The sequence below is a fragment of the Melanotaenia boesemani genome, chromosome 15, assembly GCF_017639745.1.
Source record: "Melanotaenia boesemani isolate fMelBoe1 chromosome 15, fMelBoe1.pri, whole genome shotgun sequence".
Taxonomy (NCBI): Eukaryota; Metazoa; Chordata; class Actinopteri; order Atheriniformes; family Melanotaeniidae; genus Melanotaenia; species Melanotaenia boesemani.
The window spans coordinates 4643274-4669324 of record NC_055696.1 but is presented as its reverse complement, the minus strand read 5'-3'; the positions used below and the strand labels follow the sequence as shown (position 1 = coordinate 4669324).

The 26051-nt window shown below is 36.9% G+C and overlaps 1 protein-coding gene across 2 annotated transcripts in view; it reads right to left on the bottom strand.

Annotated features, from left to right (window-relative positions):
• Positions 1-26051, bottom strand: part of gabrb4 (gamma-aminobutyric acid type A receptor subunit beta4) — a 56498-nt gene that overhangs the window by 8192 nt on the left and 22255 nt on the right. For both annotated transcript variants that reach the window (XM_042009088.1, XM_042009089.1), the window contains exons 3-5: positions 12992-13059; positions 11628-11848; positions 2101-2183 (exon numbers count right to left, since the gene is read on the bottom strand). In XM_042009088.1, coding sequence (XP_041865022.1) covers positions 2101-2183; positions 11628-11848; positions 12992-13059 — 372 coding nt within the window. The remainder of the gene's footprint in view (positions 1-2100; positions 2184-11627; positions 11849-12991; positions 13060-26051) is intronic.

Genomic DNA, 26051 nt, shown 5'->3' with positions numbered 1-26051 from the left:
GTACTTTAAAGTTCCTGGTTTTAATTATTATTATTATTATTATTATTATTATTATTATTATTATTATTATTATTGTTGTTGTTGTTCAGCAAAAGTCATTGAGATCTTGCCATATAGCAGCCAGGATGAGCTAAGTAATTTTTTTAAGAGGCTATCTAACCTGAAATTATGTTCTAACATGAACAAAGTGATCAAAACGCAGTGTCTGAAGCAGTTTCACTGCAAACTTAAACAAATTCGTTATTTTACTCTATGATATAACTTTAATGATATCCCCATATTTTACATTTAAAAAATGTTTAATGTATTTTTTTAAGTAAAAATGTCCATTTTAGCCAGAAACGAGGAGAAGGAGTTTAGGGAAATTTATTTCCAGAAGGACCGTGCAACTTATATAAAAATATCAATTTCCAAAACCATGTCTGGGTAAAAATCCAAAATCACATGCTCTGCTCCACTCTCTAGCCCCACATGAAGCTATATCAATCCATGCATTACTACAAGCATGAATATTCATTAACATGTGTCATATACAATGACGTGCCCACACATTCTCTTCTAGGAGTGCAATTGAAATTGACCACAGGATTTATGTTTATGGGCTAGCATGCAGTCACTGCAGAGCTATTTCTCAGTCCGGGAAGCGTTGCCACATTTCACATTCTACTACCCCATGTCCAGACCTGGATGGCTTTAAACTTACTAAGGGACCAGGATTCATTACCATTAAATCTCTCTCTGAGGTTATAGGGTACGGAAATGTGACATTGTCCATGAAATTGAAACAACTGCCAACCTAATCCATCAAACTGATGGTTAATGTGCACAAGTCACTAGTGCATGCCATTCCATGAGCGTAAACAGCAGATTTTCTTGCAACTTTTTAATTTATAGCCTTTCCATATTTCATTGTTTACTCCAGTGCCTGGGGATAAACACTGCTGGTTTATCTTAAACTAGAACCACAAAATATAAATATATCGAGCAGGTCAATTTGATTAATGGCATAGTCATTGAAAATTATCAAGTTAATACAGTTTCTAATTACAAAACTAACACATTTTCTCCTGGATAATAATAACTGAAAGCATTTGTTGCCTTGATTTCTTGAAATCTTCTTTAATTTGTATCTACTTTCATTTCAAGAGAAACAAAGGCTAAATAAACCATCAGTTAGAATACACTGCAAAAATATTTGAGATTATTTTAAAGGAAGACATTATTGTGATTCCTTGTTTGGGAAGCTAAGGCTCACTTGGTAAAGTTGAAGGCAGTGATCTAGTTACTCTAAAGCTGCTTGCTTGAAAAGAAATGTATTTAAATTATTTTCAAAGGGGGCCTCATACAAAAGGGTTCAATGCACTTACTTTGGTAGAAAACTGGGTATAGATGCAGTAATATACTTAATAGACAGCAAATGTTGCCATGTTAACATACAGATGAAGGGGATGGGTGTACACTTCAAACAACAACAACTGAGTCAAAGTGTTTCTGAGACATTTTGCTGGTTAAGACCAAGGACCTAGTGGCTCTTTGAGATCTAAATCCTGCATCTGGTTGGCTCATTCATTAACTCTTCCATCAGCATGTAGGCACAAAATGGCCAACTCATTAGTCTTTCAAATTGGAGCGTCTTAATTTATTTATTTGAATAACCATAAAATTTGCACAAGATTTTCAGAATTAAGACAAACTAATTAAATCTCACTACCACAAACACATGACTATGACTAGCCAGGAGGAAATATTTAATGATTATATAGCTTTTAGAAAATCCAAGAGGGGCATCTGCCATCAATGCACATTTTCAAGTGATGCTATTTTATTTTTTGCTTTCTCTTTAGGCAATGTCAGCTACAGGTATACAACATTTAACACACTGCACATATTAGCAGATATATCAACCATGTCCAAAAATGATCTCACATCAATATATAAGCAAAATGAACAAATCCTTATTTAGTGTACATATGATTAGTAGTAATGATCTGCAGTGTAAAAACAGTAACAGAGTGATATATATACAATGTACTTTAAAGTGATGATGCAAGTGAGGATGTTTTTGTTTTGTGACATAAAAATTGTTTTTCCGTAACTTACAGCTTTCAATTTCCAGCGTACAGTTCTGTTCATCAAGAGGGTACCTCCTCAAGTCCATCATGCAAGCAGCAGTAGTTGTTATTCTGAGGACAAAGCAGAGAAATAAAGATCTGTCATCAAAAGAGGCAATTATTTAATTTTTGGTACAATGAACTCCCAAAGCAATGCATACGGTACTCAAAAGTAATTATTTTGTTGTTGTTTGTTGTACATGAATGAGCTGCAGCAGTTCAATACCTCATAGTACAGTGTTTTTTTTACTTGTAGTGTGGTGAATATAGAGACTTTAATAGGTTTCTAGGGGTTTGAAATGACTTCTTTCTCTTAAGGGTCATTACATATTAGGAAAGTCTATATTTGTTACATGTGGTCAGGTAAAGGTCATCATTGATCTCTCATTTGATCTCTTATAATAAGGAAAAAGTATTTTTTTTTCCACATTTTCTATATTTGGATCACTAACTGCTCAGCTTTACACTTCGTTGATGTGTGTTATTCATTGCCATCCCCCATATAGGACTTTCAGTGAAGTAGCTTTAGAAGAGAAACATGCATAGAACTTTATGAATGTCAATAAATCCAGAAGCCCAGGAAAACAGCTTTGGCTACAAATTACACACGCGGGGGTCTTTTTAATTTAACTGAGATATTTACTGGTGCAGCACATTTTAGTAATTGCATTTCTGTTTTTGATACCAGCTGGTACATGTTAATGCTACCAGCTTTCTTATGCTTACTTCCCCTCTCTGTAAATGGAAGAGAAAAATTCATTTTCATCACATCGTCTCTGTGACAGAAGCCACCAGCCCATTCGCAGACGGAGTTTGACATGCATACTGCACATCTCTGTTGTATGCTAGAACATGATGAGAATCATGACAAGTTTAACCCTTTACAGGATGAAACAAAGTTTAGATGCAATAATGGTCAGGATAGCCAGAATTGGCACCACACTGTGGTTTCCCACTGATGTTGTAAGCAATTGCACACACCCATATGCAATGCATACAATTAGCAATACAGTAGATGATAAGCTTTTTGCGCTGGAAAAATATTGCTCGAATACAGGGTCTGTAAATTGGTCTTGGTGACATGAGCAGAGTTCTGTCAGCAGGTAATTGGAAAACAAAATATATTCTGCTGAGGCTGATATGGCCAGATTAACACAAAGGAATGCAGGGTTTCTGTAACTACGATGGCAGAAGGCTCCATTAAGAGTAAAGGCAAATATACATGAATAAAAACTGTGACAGGTTTGTGTTTACTGAGCCGCATTCTGCTATACAAGCTGCATTCTGTTCTGCCTCACTGTACTGCACCTCCCTGCTGTCTCACAGCACTCCTTTCCTATACAGCAGAAAGGCTACTACTGTTATACACAGATAACATCTTGACCAATTATGTTAACAAGAATAATAACTTGGCAATCATGATTTTTACCAAAAATTGCAAAACAACAACAAAAACAAGTTACTTTATAAAATGACTTATAGTTGCTCTACACATGTTCCTGTTATGCTCATATTCCTCTTGTTTTGGTTGGGTTTGAGACAGGAAGGAGCAGCTACGTGAGACTGAGACCGGAGTATGTTCTGTCACTAACACACCAACATTTCCTGGATGAGCTCAGACAAAATCTCGCCTTCAGTAGAACTACAAAATGATTGTAATTCAAACTCAAAGTTTTATTGTAAAAACGTGAAATTTATCACCCTATAACATGATACATTTGGTGGTGAACATGTGGGATATGAGACTCATTCATCTTTGAAAGAGGAAACTGCATATCAGAAGAAGGTCTAATTTACCAAATGGGATTAAGTTGTACTTCATACTAGGCTGAGACAAGGAGAGACTGGACAACAGTGACGCTTGGGGGACACTGTGGCACCATCCACTCGTCATAGATGCTGCACCCTTAAACCAGAAAGCACTGCAACTTAATTCTCCCAATCCCAGCAGTGCATATAGCCAATATAATTTAAATTTCAGTTTTCAGAAGACAGCTAGGCCAAAAGACGTAATTACTGGTACATGGAAACCAAAAGCAGCACATACACACACACACACAATCAGAAACATGCATACAAAATCTCGCTGTGTGCAGGCAGGTGATGTACCGTGTTGCTTATAACTGTCCCACATTGCTGGGTGTACAACAATAAACCAGAGTAGAAAAAATAACCCTTGACAAAAAGAACTGAAATGTTTTTGCTTGATGACAATAATCTCCATAAAACATATTTTGCTCCAGTATTTCTAGATCGCAACAACTGCATACTTTACTTTGCGATTCATGCTCTTACAATAAAAATTTCACGTTATAACATGATACGTCTCACATTTTTACAAAAAAAAAAGAAAAAAAAAAAAACAAAAAAAACAAAAACAAAAAAAAACAATCATGTTATAACGTGATAATGTCCAGTCTGTATTTATTTGGGTGACAGCTCTATGCTTCATAGAATGTAAACAACCCTTTACTGCAAAACTCTGACAGTTAAAACTACTTGGTTCAATCTGATTAAATTTTATTTTTAAAGCACTTTTAATACAGGAGTAGCACAAAGCGTTTACCACAATAAAAACAACATTTTTTGCAAAAATAAAAAGTTTACAAAATAAAAATTTAAACGCACATCGGATCCTACTCTCTAGAATTAGAAAGGGTTGTGGTTAGGGCTAAAATACATTCTTTTTACAATGTGACTGGGTGTAAACCACTAGAGGTCATATTTCCTAAGAATGTAACAACAGTATGTGCCTGCATACACATATACCTCGTGCTCATGTTTTGAGGAGTCTCAGCAAGTCTGTAACATTTAATATTGATAACTAAACATCTGTATTGCATGCATTATTTATTTGGAGCTTAGACAAAACCTCAGTAAAGTAACTAGAATACAAACATTCTTGGTATGCGTTTATAATGTCAGGCAAGTGCCTGCTAAGAATTGGGGTTTACAACATGAACGGATCCTTTTCTGGGCATCAAGCTGACTTAAAGGTAAAGCCAAGTGATATAAATGTTACCGTATAACTTACAGTAAGCTGTAACTACACTGGTAGGTCAACAGACCAACACTATTTGTAATCAGTTAGCTTATATCGTTCACAAACTATTTAACATTAACTTGACAAAGGTTTGTCACAACTGTAAGTGCTTGAGGCAGAATGCACCATTCATTTTCCTCTATTTTCTTTGCATAGGCCTTCATTTTAAATAATTTTAACATAAATCCCTTCTTCAGATTCAGGTGGCAGTATAATGCTCTCCATTTGTTGTTTACTGTTTTATTTTTAATGTATGAAAAAACTACTTGCTTTATTGTTGCCATAAAAATAAAAAATCTAAGTAAATTAAAGTTCTTGCCATGGCATCTACACAAATTTCCTAGCTACAAATGCATCCCTAAAGAAAAAAATATGTGTGGCAAAGTTTATGAAGTGAAAAATAGAACCAAGCTAAAATGTGAAGGAATCTATCAAGAGCTCTCTCAAGCCTCTCACTAAAGCAAGGTTATGTGTCCTCTGCAATCGTAAACAGGATGACTGACAACTCACTGTTTGAGTTTTTTGAAAACAATATCTCAGGTAAACCAGCATGACTGAGGTAGTGGAAGCTGCTACAACAGCTTTGAGTAATGTACAGAAATGAATTTTTGAATTCTTTGACAAAAAAAACACACTAAAAATAAAACTGACTTTATATGTGAGAGTTAACAAGTCAAGAGAGAGTCAACACATGAGTAGGCACGAGCTGGGACGGCTCACAGCGAGGGCTTGGGATTTGGAAATGTCAGCAGATGTAGGTCAGCAACTTCCAGTCCCACCAGAGATGATCAGCATCCTTTAGACCTGAGCAGGAGCTGCAGTCTGCACTATGTATTTGTAGATTTCAAGATATTTGGTGTATGTGAATAAAATGCCTTTTTTTTTAAAGACTCATAAGAAAGACAAACAAGCTAATAGGCAGCTGTGATGCTAACTTATAGAAGAAGAAAGAAGTGTTAAAGTCTACTTATTTAATCCATCCATCCATCCATCCATCCATCCATCCATCCATCCATCCATCAATCCATCCATTTTCTAGAGCAATTACCAGACAAGAGGGATGGACATATGCTCTATTGTAGGGCAAACACAGTTATTTAATTTAATTCAGTTAAATTCAGTTTTATCAATATAATGCCAATTCACAACTTCAAAAAGAAAAAAGAAAAAGAACATTCACAAGGCACTATGAATAGAATAATAAAAATAATTCAGTAGGCCACTCCTAGCATTTCTGACCAAGCATCCTGCCAAAATAACACAACTAAAGAAATATGGAGGTGGATACCAGAGGCTTGGCACTACAGACACTGAGGCTTTCAGATACGTGAGCAATACTTTTGACGCCTACACAGTCTACTCCCGTATCCATGTGTGTGGTAGCTTGTTCTCTAAAGAAGATCATTGTACTATCACAGCACTTGGCTTAATAAACAGAAAAACAAGAGAGAGAGCAGAGTCACAGGAATTGGAAAAGAGAAAACACAATCTGGCAAGAGCTTAGCTCAACAAAGCCCTCAATGCTCTCAGGGCCCAGTACACCATCAAACCAACTTGTCAGTCTGCTAACGATGATTCAGCCTCTCATTACAACGGTAAGTTTGAAAACCCTGCTTCACACCTTTTTTTTTTTTTTTTTACTGTGTCTGACTTCTTTGAGTGATGTTTTGAAAAATAAATGACTTTGCAACATCCAAATGCTCTTCTGCACCTCATATGTTCCTCCCCAGACTTAACCTCATCTTACCTCTCATTTTAAGTATCAAGTGTCACTTTCAAGTTTTAGAAAGATTTTAACTAAAGAAATATTTTACGGTAATGAGTAAGATATATTTTGTTAGATATATTTTTGGAGCTATGTATGCATCATCACTCTTCTACACATGGCTGCATGGGCATGAATTTTGGGTAGGTATATGATTTTTATGACCTTACAAGTAAAGGAACTCATCTTTCAGTTGACTAAAAGGTACATCAATGTGATATCCAGTCAGCAAGCCCTAAATTCAAAATCTTCAAAAAGGATTTCTCGTTTGGTATGTAAAATATATTGCAAGCAAATTTAATATTCCTTAGGTTTTAAGTTATTTTCTATGGCCTTCACTGGATTCGGTTGAATGCTTAGCACTGCTGCCTCATAACAAGATAGTTCTGATTCAAACCAACCCACCTAGTTGGCTGGGGCCTTAGTTTGCTCTTTCACATTTTACCTGCATTGCTCTGCTTTTTATTCCTATGATCCGAACACAAACATCTCAAATTAATCTGTAAAATTGCACAAACATGTGAGTATGGATGTGTACTTATTTTTTTTCTTTTTAAAAAAAAATCAAAATAAGTTTAAAATACTTAATGAATCATCATAGAAACCTGAAGAATTAGGGACAACTACAAAAACAAAAAACTGAAACCCTCATCCACAGAACCAAAAGGTGCCAGTCAACTAAACTCCGGTCCTTGATGGCCACTGTCCCTTCTAGATATTTCACTGCTTCAATACACCTGACATAATTAATGAGATATTGTATCCAACTTAACAAGAAGCTGCTGGATCCATTTAATTTTAATTGTGTGTGTTGGAGCACAGAGCCACCTAACACCTGCAGAACAATGGCCCTCCAGGACTAGAGAAGGACTGGATTATAATCTGAACTACAGAACAACTTACTCTCACTGGATATCACTGCCCCATCGGTTACCTACAGTTACAATAAATAAATGAAAATATAGATATGTTTAGAAATATGGACAGTTCTAAACATGATCTGTTATATTGCATAAATAGATTAGATTTTGGTTCTTATCATGTTTGTCAAGGCTGCAAACAGCCCATTAAATCTGATTTGATTGGTGGAATTTAAACATTACTCTGGCAGAATAAGGTCTAAACAAGCACCATTTAATGCTCAAAGCTAGATCAGTGGGTAAAAATTGAGGGTGGGGTTGTGAAGTAGAGAGTCTGTCCGCTCACACCTAACATGACTATAAAAATAGAGCTAGGTGACCAACACGACTCACATAAAATCAGCATAAGCAGTGAGACTAAGGATAAATCAAGGCTAAAAATAAAGACAAACACCATCAGCAGCATGTTTCACATTGAGTGGATGGAGTGCAGCACAAGAAACATTATTGTGTATAATGTGATTGAGCTCAGTTTGCGTTCCTCTGTGCATGGAAGAAGTGCAGCGAATAGATTCAAAGAGACGGTCTTAAAATGTATTTAATACAACAAAAACCTCGAGCAGTCAGACTTCAGCGCCTCTTCATTCAAATGAACTGAAGTGAAAATATAAACATCTATTGTTAGCTGTGTCTTTTGTTCTGTGAAAAAAAAAAAAAAGAAAAAAATGTCCACACAACCCTCAGGCAAAGTCAAACATTTCCACAAAGCAGTTTAATTACATGCTTGCAGGAGGCTTGCAAAGGTCCTGGAATCACCACTGGATGTAGATTATGTGCTTCCTCTAATTACAGTATACTGCTGAAAAATGGTCTGGAGGACATATCCAAGGGCTTGATGCCATCTGCCATACACCATCACTGCAGTGGGTAATGATCACTAAAAATAGCTCCATTTATATGACTTGATCATTTATTCATTAAAACCTTACTATTGTTCTTTTGTTTGTTTGACTATAACTGTAATCCCATGAAACAAAATGACGGAAACAGTGAACTCATCTATGTTTGAAGATAACATGTAGAACTGGTTGATGCTAGCATCCCTTGCAGTGTTAGCTTTTTAAATTTAATGCATCCACAACACCGGTGGAGGTGAAAATGCAGGTGTAATGCTATTTTACTTTGCTTGTACTTCTCTGGTTCCAAGGGAGCATGCATCTGCTCATGTGTGCTGAGTGGAGCAGCTGGGAATGTTTATTTAGATCAGATGGCGTGGTGTAATTTAGCAACATTTTGGCATTAAATTCTCCTGAGTCTCTAACTGCTTTAATTGGCGGTAGCAGAAAGTTTTAAATTTGAAAGCATTTTAAACACACATTTAAAAACACATTTAAGAGCTGTGTTATTATTAACTGAATTAAAGCAGAGTTGGAACTTATTTTTGCTAATATTGTTATTTACAACAGTGTGTGTGTGTGTGTGGCGGGGGGGGGCTATGAAACTACTTTTAAGTCCGATGCCAGGGGACGAAATGATCTGGCTTGCTTTTTAAATAGCAACTATTATTTTGTAACATAATTCTCTTGGTAATAGTTGTTCTGTGCAGGTACTGATTGTACTTGTTTGGTTGTTAGTAGAATTCCTTTTTCACAACAGTCAGCTACTTTAACAGAAGATAAAGACAAAACTATCTCACAGATATTTATTCTCCACGTGTAAACCAGCGAGGCTGCATTTCTGCTGGAATGATCATAGTCTTTGTGAAGAATCATAAAAGAAAAAAGAAAAAACAAATCCAATCAGATCTCCTTTTGTGTCAGCACTAATTCAATAATTCAGAGTATCTGAACACAGATTCCCACATTAATAATTTACTAACTTATGAGATCTAAACATTGTCACTGCTATTTTTGGTTTATTCATGGAACAAAACATGTTTTGGCTTCTTTGCCTTCGATCAAATTACTTTATCAAAATGACTTGTGTTGAAAAAGTAACAATCCATTCTAAGTTTGGACAAACACATTCTTCCTTTCAGCAGCACCCAGGGGATTTTAAATGGGTCCCTCTGTGCACACCGCTATTGACTGAATTGTCTGGTTTGTCACAGTGATCTGGGACATGGGAGGTGGGGAATATATTAAACCTTTTTTTAGCCTCTTAGGGTCCTTGAACCTTAGCTTTAATGTACCTCTCACTCTTTCCAAAACATGACTGTCTTTGGTCACATTTGAAAACCTGTAACTTTAAAAATACAACTTCAAAGTCTGTTTTTAGCTGCCAGAAATAAATCTGCCAACATTCATTTTGCCCCAGGAATGAATTATATATACTAAGAGAAATAGTTTTTCTTATCTACAGCCACAGGTGATCTCAGATAAGCAAGATTTACTTGAATAGGGCAAATAGACAGCAGTCTATGTGCAGACTTTAAGTTAAATTATTACAATGTACTGTATATATGAACTATTATTATAAGATATATCATGTGTCAAATATTTAATATATTGTGAATAAAATAAAGGTGCACATCTTATACAGGGTCACAACTTTTTTGGAGTGGAGTGGAACCAGCTTAATACCCCAATCTCATCTTCTACTTTGAACTATTGAAACATGATGGTACTGCATGATCGATCCAACAAAAGATGGTGCTTGCCAGCAGACTAAAATTATTTATTTGAAGTAAATGAAAGCACTATTATTCTTGATTTCACGTGACTAAATGTATGAAAACTGTTGTGAATATTATATTGCATTTCTACAAACAAATCCTCTCTAGGATACACACAGGAAATTTGGGAGGCTGTTGTCATTTCATGTGTTGCTGTGAGACCAGGGTGCAAAATACAGCTCCAGGAATTTCTTAAAAAATAAATCCCGGGATGCATTGGGCAAGGAGTACTAAAACACCATGAAGCAGATTTGAAATTGCTTGCTGGGAGACAGGAAGTTCAACATAGTCAGAGTCATTTAAGGACATTCTAGTGCAGTGGTTCCTAATCTAGAGATACTGCCTCATAAGAGGTGGTTGATACAGATTCCTACGGGTGCATCGGGTCTTCACTCCACAGGGGTAGTCAAAATTAGATTTTCATTTATGGAAAATGGTTATATTTTATGGAATTGGAGTGATATAAAACTCTTGAAAAAGTACTAAAACCATGCAAACAGCTTGCATTTTTTAAAACTCCATACCTCGTGGAAATTCACTCTACAATTAGGCCGACAGGGAGATGCATGGTCCTGAATCAAATATGATGATGATGTCATGTAAAGATGCTCTTTGGTCACCAAGTGAAGTAAAAATTTGTATAAAATGTCAAACAGAAATAAAACTGCAGAGAAACCACTGTTCTAGAGAGTCCAACTCACCTATTTAGCCTTAAGTTTGCAAGAGCAAAAGCCATATTGAATCTGAGATACATTAAATATGAGGCCATAAGGAAAATTTATGGAATAATGCTAAATATTCAAATGTAATAGTAGTTTAGCTTCAGAGGAATCACAAAGTGTGTGAGAGAATTTCTCTCTGAGGGTGCTAACATTAGGTGCTTTTACTATTGCAAAAAGCTGCATCTTTGAAGAATAACATACCACTTCTTCTCAGTATTGTGCAACCAAACTGCTGTCATCTGTTTATAATTAACATTGATCATCTGTTGTCAATTTATGTGCATTTAAAATGTAGCTCTGTAAAAGCTAAACAGCCACATTATTTCTTCAGAAACAAACTGTAAAAGTTTAATAATAGTTCATGACCACAAAACAGAGCTGATGAAATGTTGAAGTAGGTAAAATTAAAATCTGAAGTAAAACCTGACACAAAGTATTTCTACTGTTTTTACCTCAGGCCATATAAGACGGTGCCATCAGGATGCAGTCGGATCATGCGGTTTTTCACTGTCACTCCATGAAGAAAGGACTTCTTGTCATTAAGGAAGTAGGTGTCAGGGAGCCAAAGCTGGTCTGCTACACGGTTGTCCAGAGTCAGGTTAAGGTTCAGTTCACCATAGGCCAAACGTTTATCTCTCCAGCTTTGCTGGAAATACATTGTGATGGTGTAATCCTGGGAAGAAAGATAGAAAATAACATGAACTCACTAACAAAAAATAAAAAATAAAAAAAAGCTAAATCACAAGTGGAAAAAGTTATATAAAAAACAAAGTAGCATGATGTGAATAATAAAAGATTCCTTTATCACTGTTTTACCACAACATGAATATAAATAAGAGACAAGCACAAACACCACTTTGGCAGTACTATAGTATTAGCCATCCATGAGAGATCAGGAAGCTCATTTAGTGTGTATGACTGTTTAAACATTGCTAAAGAGTATTATATGATAGAGAAATAAAATAAGATTACAACAAAGTCAGGAAACCAGTAAGTGCCAGTACCTACATATGATACTGTACCTAACTACAAATGCACTCAAATGGAGATACTGTATGCTGTTTCAGCTAATGCATCACTGCGCCTGTAGCCAAAGTGCTGTACCCTGAACTGTGTCATGAAAAAAGGGGTCTCTCTCTCTCTCTCTCTCTCTCTCTCTCTCTCTGTTTAAGACAACTTTAAGACAACAACTATCTTGTATATTTATTTCTTATGGTAGATCATTGTTTGGTACTAATGAGCCCTCAGCCATTCAACACATGAACAAACCAATCCTTCAATACTCCTAGAGAAAAAGAAAAACAGAACAGAAGACATTAAGAAAAGTAACAGAATGAGAATTACTGCTGCATGTGGGAGGACTGAGCTGCACCGTGAGTGACTGTGTCACGTTGAGTGAAATAAAGAAAGAGCTGAGAGTGACGTCATTGCTCAGACAGCAGCCATATTGCATTTTTCTCCACCCAGCCTGCATTCCTGACTGCCAGCAAGTCAGAGATTGTACTATTACCAAATATTTTTCAATAGAATATTTAAAAAAAAAAAACACCTTTTTCCAATTACTATGACAACTATCTGTGTCAGTCTCAGTCCGGAAACCACTGGCTAATCATCTCTTGGCTGACACACGACTAACTCCTTGTTGTTGCCCTGAAGGCCTAATGTAAACCTCATGAGTGTCTCTCACTGGTACAGGGCAGCAAAGGAAACTTGTAAACAGTCCTTCAGTAAAGTTGACAGAAACTGCAGGCTCAAGGGTGCATTCTGATTTTGGGAAAAACATGACACTGAAATAAGAACAGAGATTTTAACTCACCATGTTTACTTCTGAGATGGAGTCGATGCTGGCTACGTTGATACTCATTCCGACAATGACTGGAGGACCTGAGGGAGCAAAGGGAAACTTGATATTACCAAAACTACCGTAAAAGGAATGACATCCATCCATTTCTCCTTGTACATGATCAATTTTAATCACCAATCATTTCTCCAATATTCCTTTTTAAAAGACCAGCATCAGATGGAAGATTTCACTTCAATCATGTTACATTTTCAGATTACATTTTCAGCAAACTCCTGCTCAAATACAAAAGCTGCTTTGTATATGCTATGCCAGTGACAGTGTTTGCAAAACACGGTGTAAAGATCAGTTACTCTCAGAAGCTTACCCTCAACACAGAGAGAATGCACTCATCCATACTAATTTCTAGGCTAGCAACCCATGTAAAAGCAAAAGAAGAGCAAACTATGCCTCATCTACATGATTACAGTACATGTTGTCAACATGTAAGCAGCTATGCACGATTTCTTCCTTACATGTAAAACAACATTCAGCTCACTTCAATATTCAGACCTTAGGTTTACAAGAATTATCCATTCACAGTACCCATGTAGGCAGCAGTGAGTGACTTCAAAAACTATGTGACTGTGTTGTTCACAATCATTAATGCAACAAAACAAATATGCCTGCATGCAACATTGTCACAGGTTTAAGAATTCATGTAATATGCAGAAGTTAAATGCTTCCTTATTAGTCCACATTATTGTGATGATAAAATTACTGCATGTCATCTCAAAGGTACCAAAATCTCCAGTTTAATTCAGTTTTGCTAAATATTTTTAGACTAAATTTGATCCAAGCACACAAACAAACTTTTTTGAATTTCAGCATCAAAACACAGCCAAGACATTAGCTATGACACAGAAAGGAACATATATGCAGGACCTTTTTTGATGCCTGATACCCACTTAAGAAATCAGAACCCCTGGATTTTGGGAGCAAACTGATTTGATTCTCAGTTTTTTACCAATACAAATGATTTATGTTTCTTCACATGCATACAGTACGCCTGAACACCCTTTCCCATTCCTTTCTCCTTCACTTCCACTGTCACCTTTACTTTGTTTGATCAGGCTGCAAAATATGAATTGCTGACTTTGAAAACAAAAGTGCACTAGTGACTGGTTCATGAGGCAAAGCTGAATCAGTATATTCTGATAATGTTCTTTGGTTTTATAGTGGAAATTGAATTTTCATAGTAATCATAAACAACACAGAAACAGCTCTACTGCAGTATAGGTTATCATATAAATCATCAAATCCCCCCAAAAAAGAAAAAAAGGAGTCCAACCCATAAACTTCAACTTAAATGAAAAAGTGTTATGGGTATATGATTGCATTGCTGTGCATTTTTATTGCTGCATTTCTTCTTCCATCTTTTGAGAACCCCTTCCCTCTGCTGCTCTGTAGCTCGATCTTTACCAGTGCCACATTATGGAAATTAACAACTCGACAGGAGATGCTATTAATCAAATGTTGAACTGTATTTATACCATCTTGATCAGAAGCACATTGGAAGGTTTGGCTTTAACTATTTTTGAAAGGTTTTCATGTCTTATTATTATAGATAGTGAAGTGTTGGGTGGGGCCTTTTATAATCTTGTTTTCCCTTTTTTTTCTAATAGCATGATATAGAATTAGATGAGCTCATTTATTCTGTGACTCATGAACAACCAAGTAATTCATTTGCAGGTCCTGCAGATGTGCTGAACTCACAAACATATTTCTTTTCTCTTTGACTAGAATAGATTGATAAACTCTCCTCTGAATAGTCTTAAAATACAACGCTTTGAAATGCAAAATGAATTGAAATATAATCATGACAGCTGGTGTAGAGAGCAGGAGTCATGGTGATGTTTATGGATCCTAGACTTGCACAGCTAAGGCTTCAAGGAATTGTAACAGTGTATAAAATCACTAATGTAACACTAGTCTGTCTAAATACCATCACTGTCCTAAAAGAATGATAGTAGGTGTATAAGACAGTACATTTTTCGATGTGGTTAAACATTACTCTCTCACAAACAATATCGACTGTAATAATAATAGCATGGATTCAACATATTTTATTTGTGAATCAAACTACTAAGTGCATGGAGCTCATTGCCAAGCCCCCTGTACGACCTAAAAAAGCATGTTTGATTTGGGACATTATGTTTGAAAATAAATTAAAAAAAAAATAAAAAAAAATCTGCTTTAAATTGGTTTAATGACTAAAAAAGATATTGTAATTGGTGTAATGATGGCAGAACCAGTTATTCCAAAACTACAGCCCAATACATTGATGGATTACATGATCTCTTTTTTTTTTTTTCATTAAATATTTAATTGTTTACTGCATTTTTGTAATCTCATTATAAACCTACAATCCAGAACAAACAAAAAGTAGAACGGAAAGAAAGTAGAGGGTCCAAGCACCCCAAGCAATTAAGAACCGAGTGCTTCCTGACCCAGGGCGACGAGGAAGCCAAGACCATTATTGAATATGGCATACAGAAATGGCTCAACTCGTAGTTGTTTGCATGCATGGACAGGCTTAGACAAACTCCTGCAGGGCACACTGCTAGGATCCGCCCCAGCTTTGGCCACAAAAGATTGTGCAGTATAGAATACAATAGAATCATACTTTAAATTGTAATTTTGCAATTGAATGAAAGATTGATGATTTAAATTAAACAAGCAAAGAAATGAGATAAATAAGTAGTCATTTTAAAGAATCATTATTGTACAGCTAAAGCTGTGGGAAAAATGACTTCCTCTGCTGGTCCATACTTTAGCTGAAGCAGCCTCTGTTTGAGGACACTGTTTTGATTGCAATGCTGTGTTGAGGGTATGCAGGATTGTAAATTAAATCACATGTAGAAAATTACACTTCACTTCAGAAGCTCCAGAACATTCCCTAGCACAGAACTAACCATATCACCGATTCTGATCCTACTTCACCACCAAATGCCTGCAAAAATGACGGCACTCTCCACTACAGAAAATACAGAAGATCTTACTGCAAATATTGAAGGACCTGAGTATAAGTAATTTGCTCTGTTAGCCTTGCGTTAGGCTAAGTTTTCTCTTTGTTCAGTCTGTTGTACATGTGAACACCGAGAAACCTCTAGTTTTATCATAATGCAGAATTCTGCATTCTGTTGCTTAAAATTGTGATTGCAATGTAGCTTGCAATTGCAATGCCACACATGTATTGGAAAAAAAAATGTTTAAAGAAAGGTAAAATATTGTCTGATGGGCTCTTTACACAGGCAGGAACAAGTAAACCTTAAAAAGTTGGAAATTTTTCTCAGATATCCATAAATACTTTCAGAAATGAAACTTTGAACTTCCTTTGAACAGAGGTTTTAGAAACAGGGAATACTTATCTATGTATGGATCAATGAATTCTGGGATAAAACTGATTTAACCACCATCAGGCAATCAATGGACAAGCAACACTGAGCCAAAACAGACTGTTCTATGTAGACAAATCCACCTTCTGTAACCTGACCAATCTAATGTAAATGGTTTAAAATCACTTCATTCAATGGGTCCTCTGTCTATAATGGTTCGCTTCAATTCCTGACTGTAAAATATTCACTTGGAAAGCTACTTGACTGAATAGCCCCATTTTTTCTCTCACCTATACTTTCTGATCCCTTTTATTTCCCATACTTGTCCCACTATCCTAAATACCTAAAACCCTTGTCACACTCCTTCTCACATTCTAAAAATGAAAGAAAACAAGAAGAGGAGTGGTAAGGTAGGAGGTCAGGTAGCATTATATTTCATTGCACTTTGTGAGGCCAACCAATAACATTTTCCCTAGAGAGGTCAAAGTGCACATATTCACAGGGTGAAACCATAAAGCACCAAATTTCAGACTGTTTTTCGGCTTATTTTCATTCTTCCTAAATAAAAAAGGCAATCATTTTGCTATAACTTTCTCACATTTAAAATAATTACCTGCACCTGCGGAACAAAGCTTCCACCAAAAAAAGACATTTTGATCTTTAAATAAGCTTATTTCTACTAATTGTTCCATGACATTTAAAACATTTCTTATAAAATGCTTTCTTTTTTTCCATCAGTGCAACATCAATGTGATTTTTTGTCTTGCTTTAGTTTGACTTCATGCTAATTTATCAAAAGTTGCATTTCATACAAAGGAAAGCAGTGACAGAGAAAGAGATCATAATGCCCTAAGGCAAACCATATTATCTGTGAACAATAATCAAGCTACTGTGTAAACAATTTCTGCATTACTTTCCAACAAGACACTGAACATGTCAACCTGCCCCGGTTTTCTGATGAATATTGGCCAACATCGCAGCAGGAGCAGATTCCAGCAGATGTCAGATGAAGGGTTGGAAATAGATGTGTTCCATTTAAACACAACAGATGAAGAAACAAAATGGGCTAATCTTTAATTGACTTTCAGCTTTGTCTTATGTGGCACCCTGCAAAACTGGGAACAGGGACAGCACACACAGGAATTTTAATTTAACTAAATTAAAGGTGTTCTATGAGGTTTTTGATGGATACAACGATGGCAGTGTGTTGGTCACTTGTTATACCAGCATGAGCAGCCCCATGTGCTTGCTTGCCTTGAGCATTGACCGGTTCAAATAACTGGTGTTGAGAAAGCACCACAGGGCAAACAGAATAAATGAAAAGTTTGATCATTTTAATTGGTACTCTTCCATTTTAATGTGCATGTAATACAGGTCAGCACAAGTAAAAAACATGATCCTTAAAATGACTAAAAATCATTTCTGTTGAGTAAATATGACCTTTTGTATCCAGCTATATACTACTACTACTACTACTACTGCTAATAATAATAATAATAATAATAATAATAATATATATATATATATATATATATATATATATATATATATATATTTAAATTTTTTTGTATAGCACTTTATATTGCAGGGAATGCAATATAAAGTCAGAGTAGAATACAAGGTCTCCCTCCTCACCTACCAGAGCTTTAATGGACATGCACAAACATCGCAAAAAAGCGCAAAAATAAGAATAAAACCTAACAATAAAAATAATAGCGCAAATAGCTGTCAGCTATAAAACCGCATAAAAACATGGCCAGAGTAGCGGTGCATGTGTACAGGAGTAGAAACAATGCAGGATATGTCACAAGGGAGCTCATTCCAATCTGTTTTCACCCATCCACACATGAAGAAAGCCCTAAGTTTCCAAGGTCATCTGCTTGACCATGTAGCTACTGAAACTAGTTGTGTTTTTTAAGCTTAAAATTTTGCAGTAATTGATTTAAATTTATTTATTGCTGCTGGATGAAATCCGCCCAGGGTTCCTTAAGGCTTTGGATGCTGTAGGGCTGTCTTGGCTGACACGCCTCTGCAGCATCGTGTGGACATCGGGGACAGTTCCCCTGGACTGTCTTTCCCCTCTTCACAAAGGGGGACCGGAGGGTGTGCTCCAGCTAGAGGGAGATCACACTCCTCAGCCTCCCTGGTAAGGTCCATTCAGGGGTGCTGGAGAGGAGGGTCCGTTGGATAGTCGAACCTCGGATTAAGGAGGAGCAGTGTGGTTTTCATCCTGGTCGTGGAACAGTGGACCAGCTCTACACTCTCTTCAGAGTCTTGGAGGGGGCATGGGAGTTTGTTGAACCAGTCTGCATGTGCTTTGTGGACTTGGAGAAGGCGTTGAACCGTGTCCCCCGTGGACTCCTGTGGGGGGTACTCACATGAGGTCCTGCCCCAAGTGGAGGAGTTCACGTATCTCGGGGTTTTGTTCACGAGTGAGGGAAGGATAGGGCGGGAGATTGACAGGTGGATCGGTGTGACATCTGAAGTGATGGGGACTCTGCATCGGTCTGTCGTGGTGAAGAGGGAGCCAAGCTGCAAGGCAAAGCTCTCGATTTACCAGTCGATCTACATTCCTACCCTCACCTATGGTCACGAACTGTGGATAGTGACTGATCGTGAATACAAGTGGCCAAAATGAGTTTTCTCAGCAGGGTGGCCGGGCTCTCCCTTAGGGATAGGGTGAGAAGTAAGTAAGTAAGTAAATGTTTATTTATATAGCACCTTTCAGGATAAAATCACAAAGTGCTTAACAATAAGATAAAACACTAAATAACAGTAATACAGAGAGAATAAAAACAAATAAAACTAGTAAAAGCAAGTTTAAAAAGATGTGTTTTTAGCTGCTTTTTAAAAGAGATCATGGAGTCCGATCTCAGGCTTAGAGGAAGGGAGTTCCAGAGGACAGGGGCCACTGCTGCAAAGGCTATGTCACCCTTAGTTTTCAGCCGTGTTGGTTTAACAACCAGCAGATCTTGATGACTCAATCTCAGGGACCTGCTGGGCCCGTAGAGCTGTAGGAGATCCCTGATGTATTCAGGTCCCTGGTCATGTAGGGCTTGATAGGTAAAAACCAGAATTTTAAAATGCACCCTGTAATAAATGGGCAGCCAGTGCAGCTGGATTAGTAGAGGAGTGCCATGGGTGAATTTGGGGGATTTAGTTATCAGCCTTGCAGCAGCGTTCTGAACCAACTGGAGATAGGAAAGCGATTTTTTGTTTAAACATGTGAAGAGGGAATTACAGTAATCCAGTCTGGATGAGATGAAGGCATGAAAGATCATCTCCATCGCAGATGATGAAACAACTGGACTCAGCTTAGCAATGTTTTTGAGCTGATAGAAACAAGAGCGAACAAGTGATTTTACATGAGCATCTAAGGACATTGCAGGGTCAAGGGTTACACCAAGGTTCCTGACCGAGGGCTTAATGCATGAGGCAAGTGGGCCGAGACTCTGAGCTATCTCAGGAAAAAATCTGTCAGGGGCACAAACAAGGACCTCAGTTTTTTCATCATTAAGTTGAATAAAGTTATCATTCATCCAGCTCCTGACAGCATCCAAACACCCAAGCAAGATCTGAATCTTAAAAACATCCTGAGGTTTAAAAGAAATAAAAAGCTGAATATCATCAGCATAACAATGATAAGAAATATCTTTAAAAAAGCCTATAATGTGCTGCAGAGGCAGCAAATATAAAATAAACAATAAAGGACCCAGAACAGACCCATGTGGAACACCAAAATCAAGAGCTGAAGAAGAGGATTTAAACTTTGCAGCAGCCACGGAAACTAATCTCCCAGAGAGATAAGAGGAGAACCTTTTAAGAGCAGATCCTGAAACCCCAACCCAGTGTTTCCAAGAAGCTTGGTGATCTGGGAGAGGCTCAGAGTAGAGTCGCTGCTCCTCCGCATCAAGAGAAGCCAGACAAGGTGACTCAGGCATCTGGTCAAGATGCCTCCTGGACGCCACCCTGGTGAGGTGTTACGGGCACGTCCCACCAGAAAGAGGCCCCAGGGAAGACCCGGGACACAATGGACGGACAGCATCTCTCGGCTGGCTTGGGAACGCCTCGGGATCCCCCTGGATGAGTTGGTGAATGTGGCCAGGGAGAGGGAAGTCTCCAGATAAGCTGCAGATATGGGATGAATGGATGGATGGATATATACTATCAAAACTAGTTGTGCTTTTTAAGCTTAAAATTTTGCAGTAATAGATTAAATGTATTAGGCAGTTCTGTGTATTTACAGAAATGAATGCTACTCTCATAACTGTTTAATAATGTAATTATAAATCTAAAGCTCGCGAGCAATTACTTTGTTAGCAAGCTCCTGGTTAATATTATTGGCTTTCTGGCTCTGATGTCTGGTTTAGTTTGGCAAGCTAAAATAGATATGAGCAACATTTTATATGTCTCTGTCCACATGTAACAAAACATTTATTAAAACTCTCTATATCTTAGTTTCTGTAATACATACAAACAAGCTACAGTTCTTCAGACTGCTTCAAAAGCTGAATGTATAGCTGACATAACTACATGGTAGACTGTAATTCAAACTCAAAGGTATAGAAAAAATATCCAGAGATTATTACTGTGTTATAATTGTCTACTCATTCGTATTATTAATGTTTTCAAACAGGTGTCTCTGGATGAAAACATGATGAAGTTTGCTAGGACCAGCCTTTATCCTTATTTTATAGTTCATTGATCTCATTTTGGATGTTTTCTTCTTTTCCCACAGCTTGAGTTCTCTGTTCCCTATCCAATCCAAGGTCTCCTTAAATACGCTAATAGCTAGCTGTTGGACAGTTCATATGCTGTCTGAGTTCAACTTAACTGATAAAACTCAGATATGTACGTCATGAGAGTTAAAGTGCCTTCAGTATCTCAGAGCTATTCAACAGAAATACAATTATCTGAGATATACAGAAAGCTTATTAGTTTTCTTGAGAGTTGGTGGGACTGGCTAGGAATGTAACTGCACAACCACAGTCTCTGGTAAATCCCTAATTAAAAATCCATGTAGGCATGCATCCTTTCTTAATTACCATGTTTTCACTCTGCCAGTAGTTATCTCTCTCTCTCTCTTTTTTTAGCCCTGTAGTCCTCCACTTTGCCTATGTTCTATGTATGCTATCTTCCAAACTACAACAATGTGTCACCACATTTTGCTTCCAGTCTGACAGTCTCATCTTGCCCTGAGGCAGACAAGCTCAACTGACGTTGTGGGCAGTGAGGCTGCCCCACTTCATGTTTTCCATGAACCAGTAATGGCAGTTCATATCAAAACAATGTAAGTTCATTGCTGAGAAGTGGTTGAAAGAATAAAAAGCAGCATCCTGACTTTAACTGACAGTGATGCAGAAGTCTGTGTGGAAATTTTTCCTTTCTGGTAATCTAGTTTTCTCATGTTAGCTGACCCTAGATACTCATCATCTTCAAATGTCAGAAACCATTATAGGTTTTGAGCTTAGCGGGTTTTAAAATAATCTTTGTACAATATGCAAACTTTAGATGTCATGATTTCAACTGCAGGTGTTTGTTACCCTGACCAAGTATTTCTGGTGCTGATCTTTAAAAGAAATTATATTATTGCCTAAATCTGACCAAGAAGTGACAAGATTAACAGCATGCAAACTTGTGTTTACATGTTACCAAAGCAACAAGCAAAATGGCATCCATGAGGGTGATCACATGTGACAAGAATGCATTTTATCCCTATGATCACCTTCTAACCATGATAATTTTCTAAGTAAATTGAATCAAAAGGTTAACACTCCATCCAACATCCCAATGAGAATCTTGTAGCTTATTAAAGGAAATAGTTGAGAGTGACGTTTGTTCCGATGTGATAACGCTCACGAGTCACATCTTCCTTCAGCCGCAGCCATTCATTTCCTTAAATATAACCCATAATTGTACTTTCCAAGAAGACATGGGACGAATTTGAGGATATGAATAAATGAGGCGATATCCATTGGAAGATGTGTTGGAATTTCTTTTAACAGGATTTATTGTATGCACTTTTCAGTGTTGTGTACAGAATTAAATATTCCTGTACAGATGTCTAAAGTGTCATTAAATTGTAATAATAATCTTTGAAAGGACCCTGGAAGTTAACCACAGAAGAGGGAACAAGAATTTACTCACTTATCCCTAAAGATGTTGATTTTAGCATATCTTGGCTGATCTTTTTTTTTTTTTTTTTTTTTTTTCAACAAAAATACATAAATTAACTATTCAAAAAAAGAAACTGTGAAAAGGTAGTCTTCTCATCCAATCACACAGCATAATCACGTAAAAAAGTCTGATTCAAAATTCTCCATCTGGAAGCTAAGAGTCCAAGATGTGACTCTTAATAGTCTTTATGGAAAAGAAAAGAGCTGATTTTCTTTTAAGATCAGTGTTAAACATGATGCCCTTCATGATGTGTGGATTTCATATAAATATAGAGTGTTTAAATATTCAGTTCAGAGTTAACAGTTTAAACTTATTTAATTAAATTTTAAATAAAAACAGGGTTATTCCACATACCCTGTCAGTTGTAAAGCCTTCTGAAAACAAATTAGCTGGACAGCAACAAAAAACACTGCCTCCACCACCAGTCAAAAGTTTGGACACATTTTCCCATTAGATTCAAAAGGGAAAGTGTGTCCAAATTTCTGACTGGTACTGTATATGAAAAAGCCCTGATAATCAACCCATTGCTTAGCAACAGAGGGTTCCATAGCAACTGTGCAGCATTTTCTCTACAGCATTGCCAGAGAAGCATGATGATTTATCCAGTCAAATCTGTGCTTGCTTTTGTTTTCAATGGCGAATGCTCTCATAAAGCCTTTTTCTCAAGAAATGAACAAACCCAACAATATGATGCCCTTCACCAGGCTGTTCCTCAGTTCAACAGAGTGGCTTCAATTATTTCAATCACAACAAAGATCAACCACAACCACAGAACAGGCACCTTTGCTCACAAAGCCAAATGGTGTCTTTGAAAAGCATCAACTGTGAACAAAGAGATAGCAAAAGAAAACGACACCTTTAGATTTATTTATTTAGCATCACTTATAAGCATTGGTTTCTACTGAATTCCACTTTATTACTATACTCGTTTTAATTGTATTTGACCATCTCATAGTGATTTTCATTTCACTTGTCATAACATAAATCTTTATTGTGAAATGCTATCCATCTATCCATCTTATACACATGGGCAGGGTCAGAGCGGGCCTGGAGACTTTTACCTGATGCCATTAATTATGAGGTGGGGCTCACCCTGGACAGGGCTCTTTTTAAAAAACTCCTTGATAAATATTCTTGCATTTTCTAAACAAGCTTGAGGACTGCAAGGAGCAGGAATCTGCATCCAAGCACGAGGGGGTGTGAGGGTGAATCTCAGACAGGATGCCAGGCTATCACAGGGCCAACATACAAAGACTGACATGCACATTCACACCTACAGGCAACTTGGCTTTTCCAGCTGACCTCTCAGGGCTCTGGGAGGAAACTGGAGCGCTCTTTTGGAAAGCAGCACAGATGTAGAGAGAACATGCCAATTCTACATGGAGAAATCCCAGATTAGAACAGATTGGTAGATTTGAACCCAGGACCTTCCTTCAACACCAACCAATGCCCTACAAACATCCAAAGGACATGTAAGCCTGCTCTACCAACACATTATTCATCTGATACTAAATATACCAAGGCTACCTTCTCCATGTAACTGCTTTCTAAATTAAACACCTGCTTTTGATTCTGCTTACAAATTAATTACTTCATAAAAAAAATAAATAATTCAAACTTTTCCTGAAGAATAATTCCAAAACTAGAATATGTGTATGAGAGTACAAAAACAGAGATGCAGGTTAGTTGGGTGGTATCTTTGCCAGTGATATTTAAGGCCTGCAGAAGGTGCACCTTAATTAGTCAAATTAAAGCATCTGTATGACTGATGAAGCCAATGTAGTGGTGTACACAAAGGCAAAGTGAACAGAGATATCATACAGGGGGATTAAGTGTTTATATGAATTGTTTGCAGAGTTAAAGCTGAATTAAAAAGGAAGAAATGAATGTTTCCGCCAAGTAATAAACAAACCAAAGCTTTTAGTGTTGAACAATAGATTGGATTTCCTAAGCTTTACAGATGTCATTACTTAAACTGAAACAGTTCACTTAACGGTTCAGTTTACATTTTTTCTTGAGTCATAATCTTTTGTGCCAGATATTTCATATTTTACTTTAGAGCTATTCTTTTTTAAAAAATGTGCTTAAAGTTGTTTGTATACTTGTTTGTTTCTTTACCTTTTTTTTTTACTTGTGGTATTTTCCTATTCCTCCTAGTTTTATTTCCCAAATCAGAAAAAGTTGAGATGATATGGAAATATTCTCCTTCAGTCATAACTGTGTATTATATGCAGCATGTCGTTCTGGATAATCTTGTTGAAAAAAACGGGCAAATCTGGACAGATGTGGTCTTGAATGCAGCATAGTTGCTTTAAATTTCACTGTGCTGTTCTGCCATGCTGCCATCAGTAAAGTGTTAATGAGCTGTGCCAAGAGGACTATTACAACCCCATACCATTGTAGACCCAGGATTTTGGAGGTGTAGCTGATAACCCTTTCTGTCTTTAGTCCAGAACATACGGTGTCCAGTTCTTCCAAAAAGGATCAGGAATATGGCTTTCTCTGAACACAATACAAGTTTCCGCTGTGTAATGATTCATCCTGGATGACTCGAAGCCCAATGACGTTTCCCAAGGTAATTTTCTCAAGTTTTCCCAAAGCAATCTCTTACCCATGTGGGTATAGCTAATGATAAATGATTGTAAATGCAGTCTATGAGGAACCAAATATCATGAGTGTAGTTTTGCCTTGTATGAACCAAAATCCCCTAGAATCCTTCATCATTTAATAATCATATGCATTGTGGAAGACGTAATAATAAAAATTTTAATTATTCTTGAATGAACATTGTTTTAAAACAACTGAATGATTTACTCACACATTTCTTTTTACAAATGCACAGGTTCTTTTGGTGTTGTTGTTTGTTTGTGTTTTTTACCTCATTGCTCTTCCAAAAATGCACCTGTCCCAAGTTTTTTAGGAATGTGTTACAGGTCTAAAGTAAAAAAAAAAAAAAAAAAAAAATACATATATATATATATATATATATATTTTTTTTTTTTTTTTTCTCATTCCAACTTTTTGTGATTTGAGGTTTTATTGTAATTCAAACAACTCTGTTTTGAAAGTATTAATCTCATAGTGTCAAAAGATTATCCTGTCTCAGTATTTAGTTGACGTCAAAGCATTATTCTTGATCACTGCTTTTGATAAAGTCTAGAACTGCTCTGATTCTGCTGAACAGTGTACTTTACAGGTGTCAAAGATGTACGAGCGCTGCAGGTTTGGAGATTGTTGCTGAATTTAGGAAAATCATTAACAAGGCTGTGGTTTGAGGACCAAAAAGGACAGGAGACAAGACAAAAGAAAATGATGAGGTAAAGCAGGAGAGCAGAGGCAGTACATCACAGGAAGTCAGTGAGACCGAGGATAAGTAAAGGTGGCCTCTCCTTATCGTCCTATCCTGTCACGGACCTTGCACCTGATGTATGAAACCTACTTAGGCTCTACGCAAAAAATAAAAATGAACAATGCTTTCTAGTTGCATACACAGAGATTTTATCAAAGAATTATGATCCTGT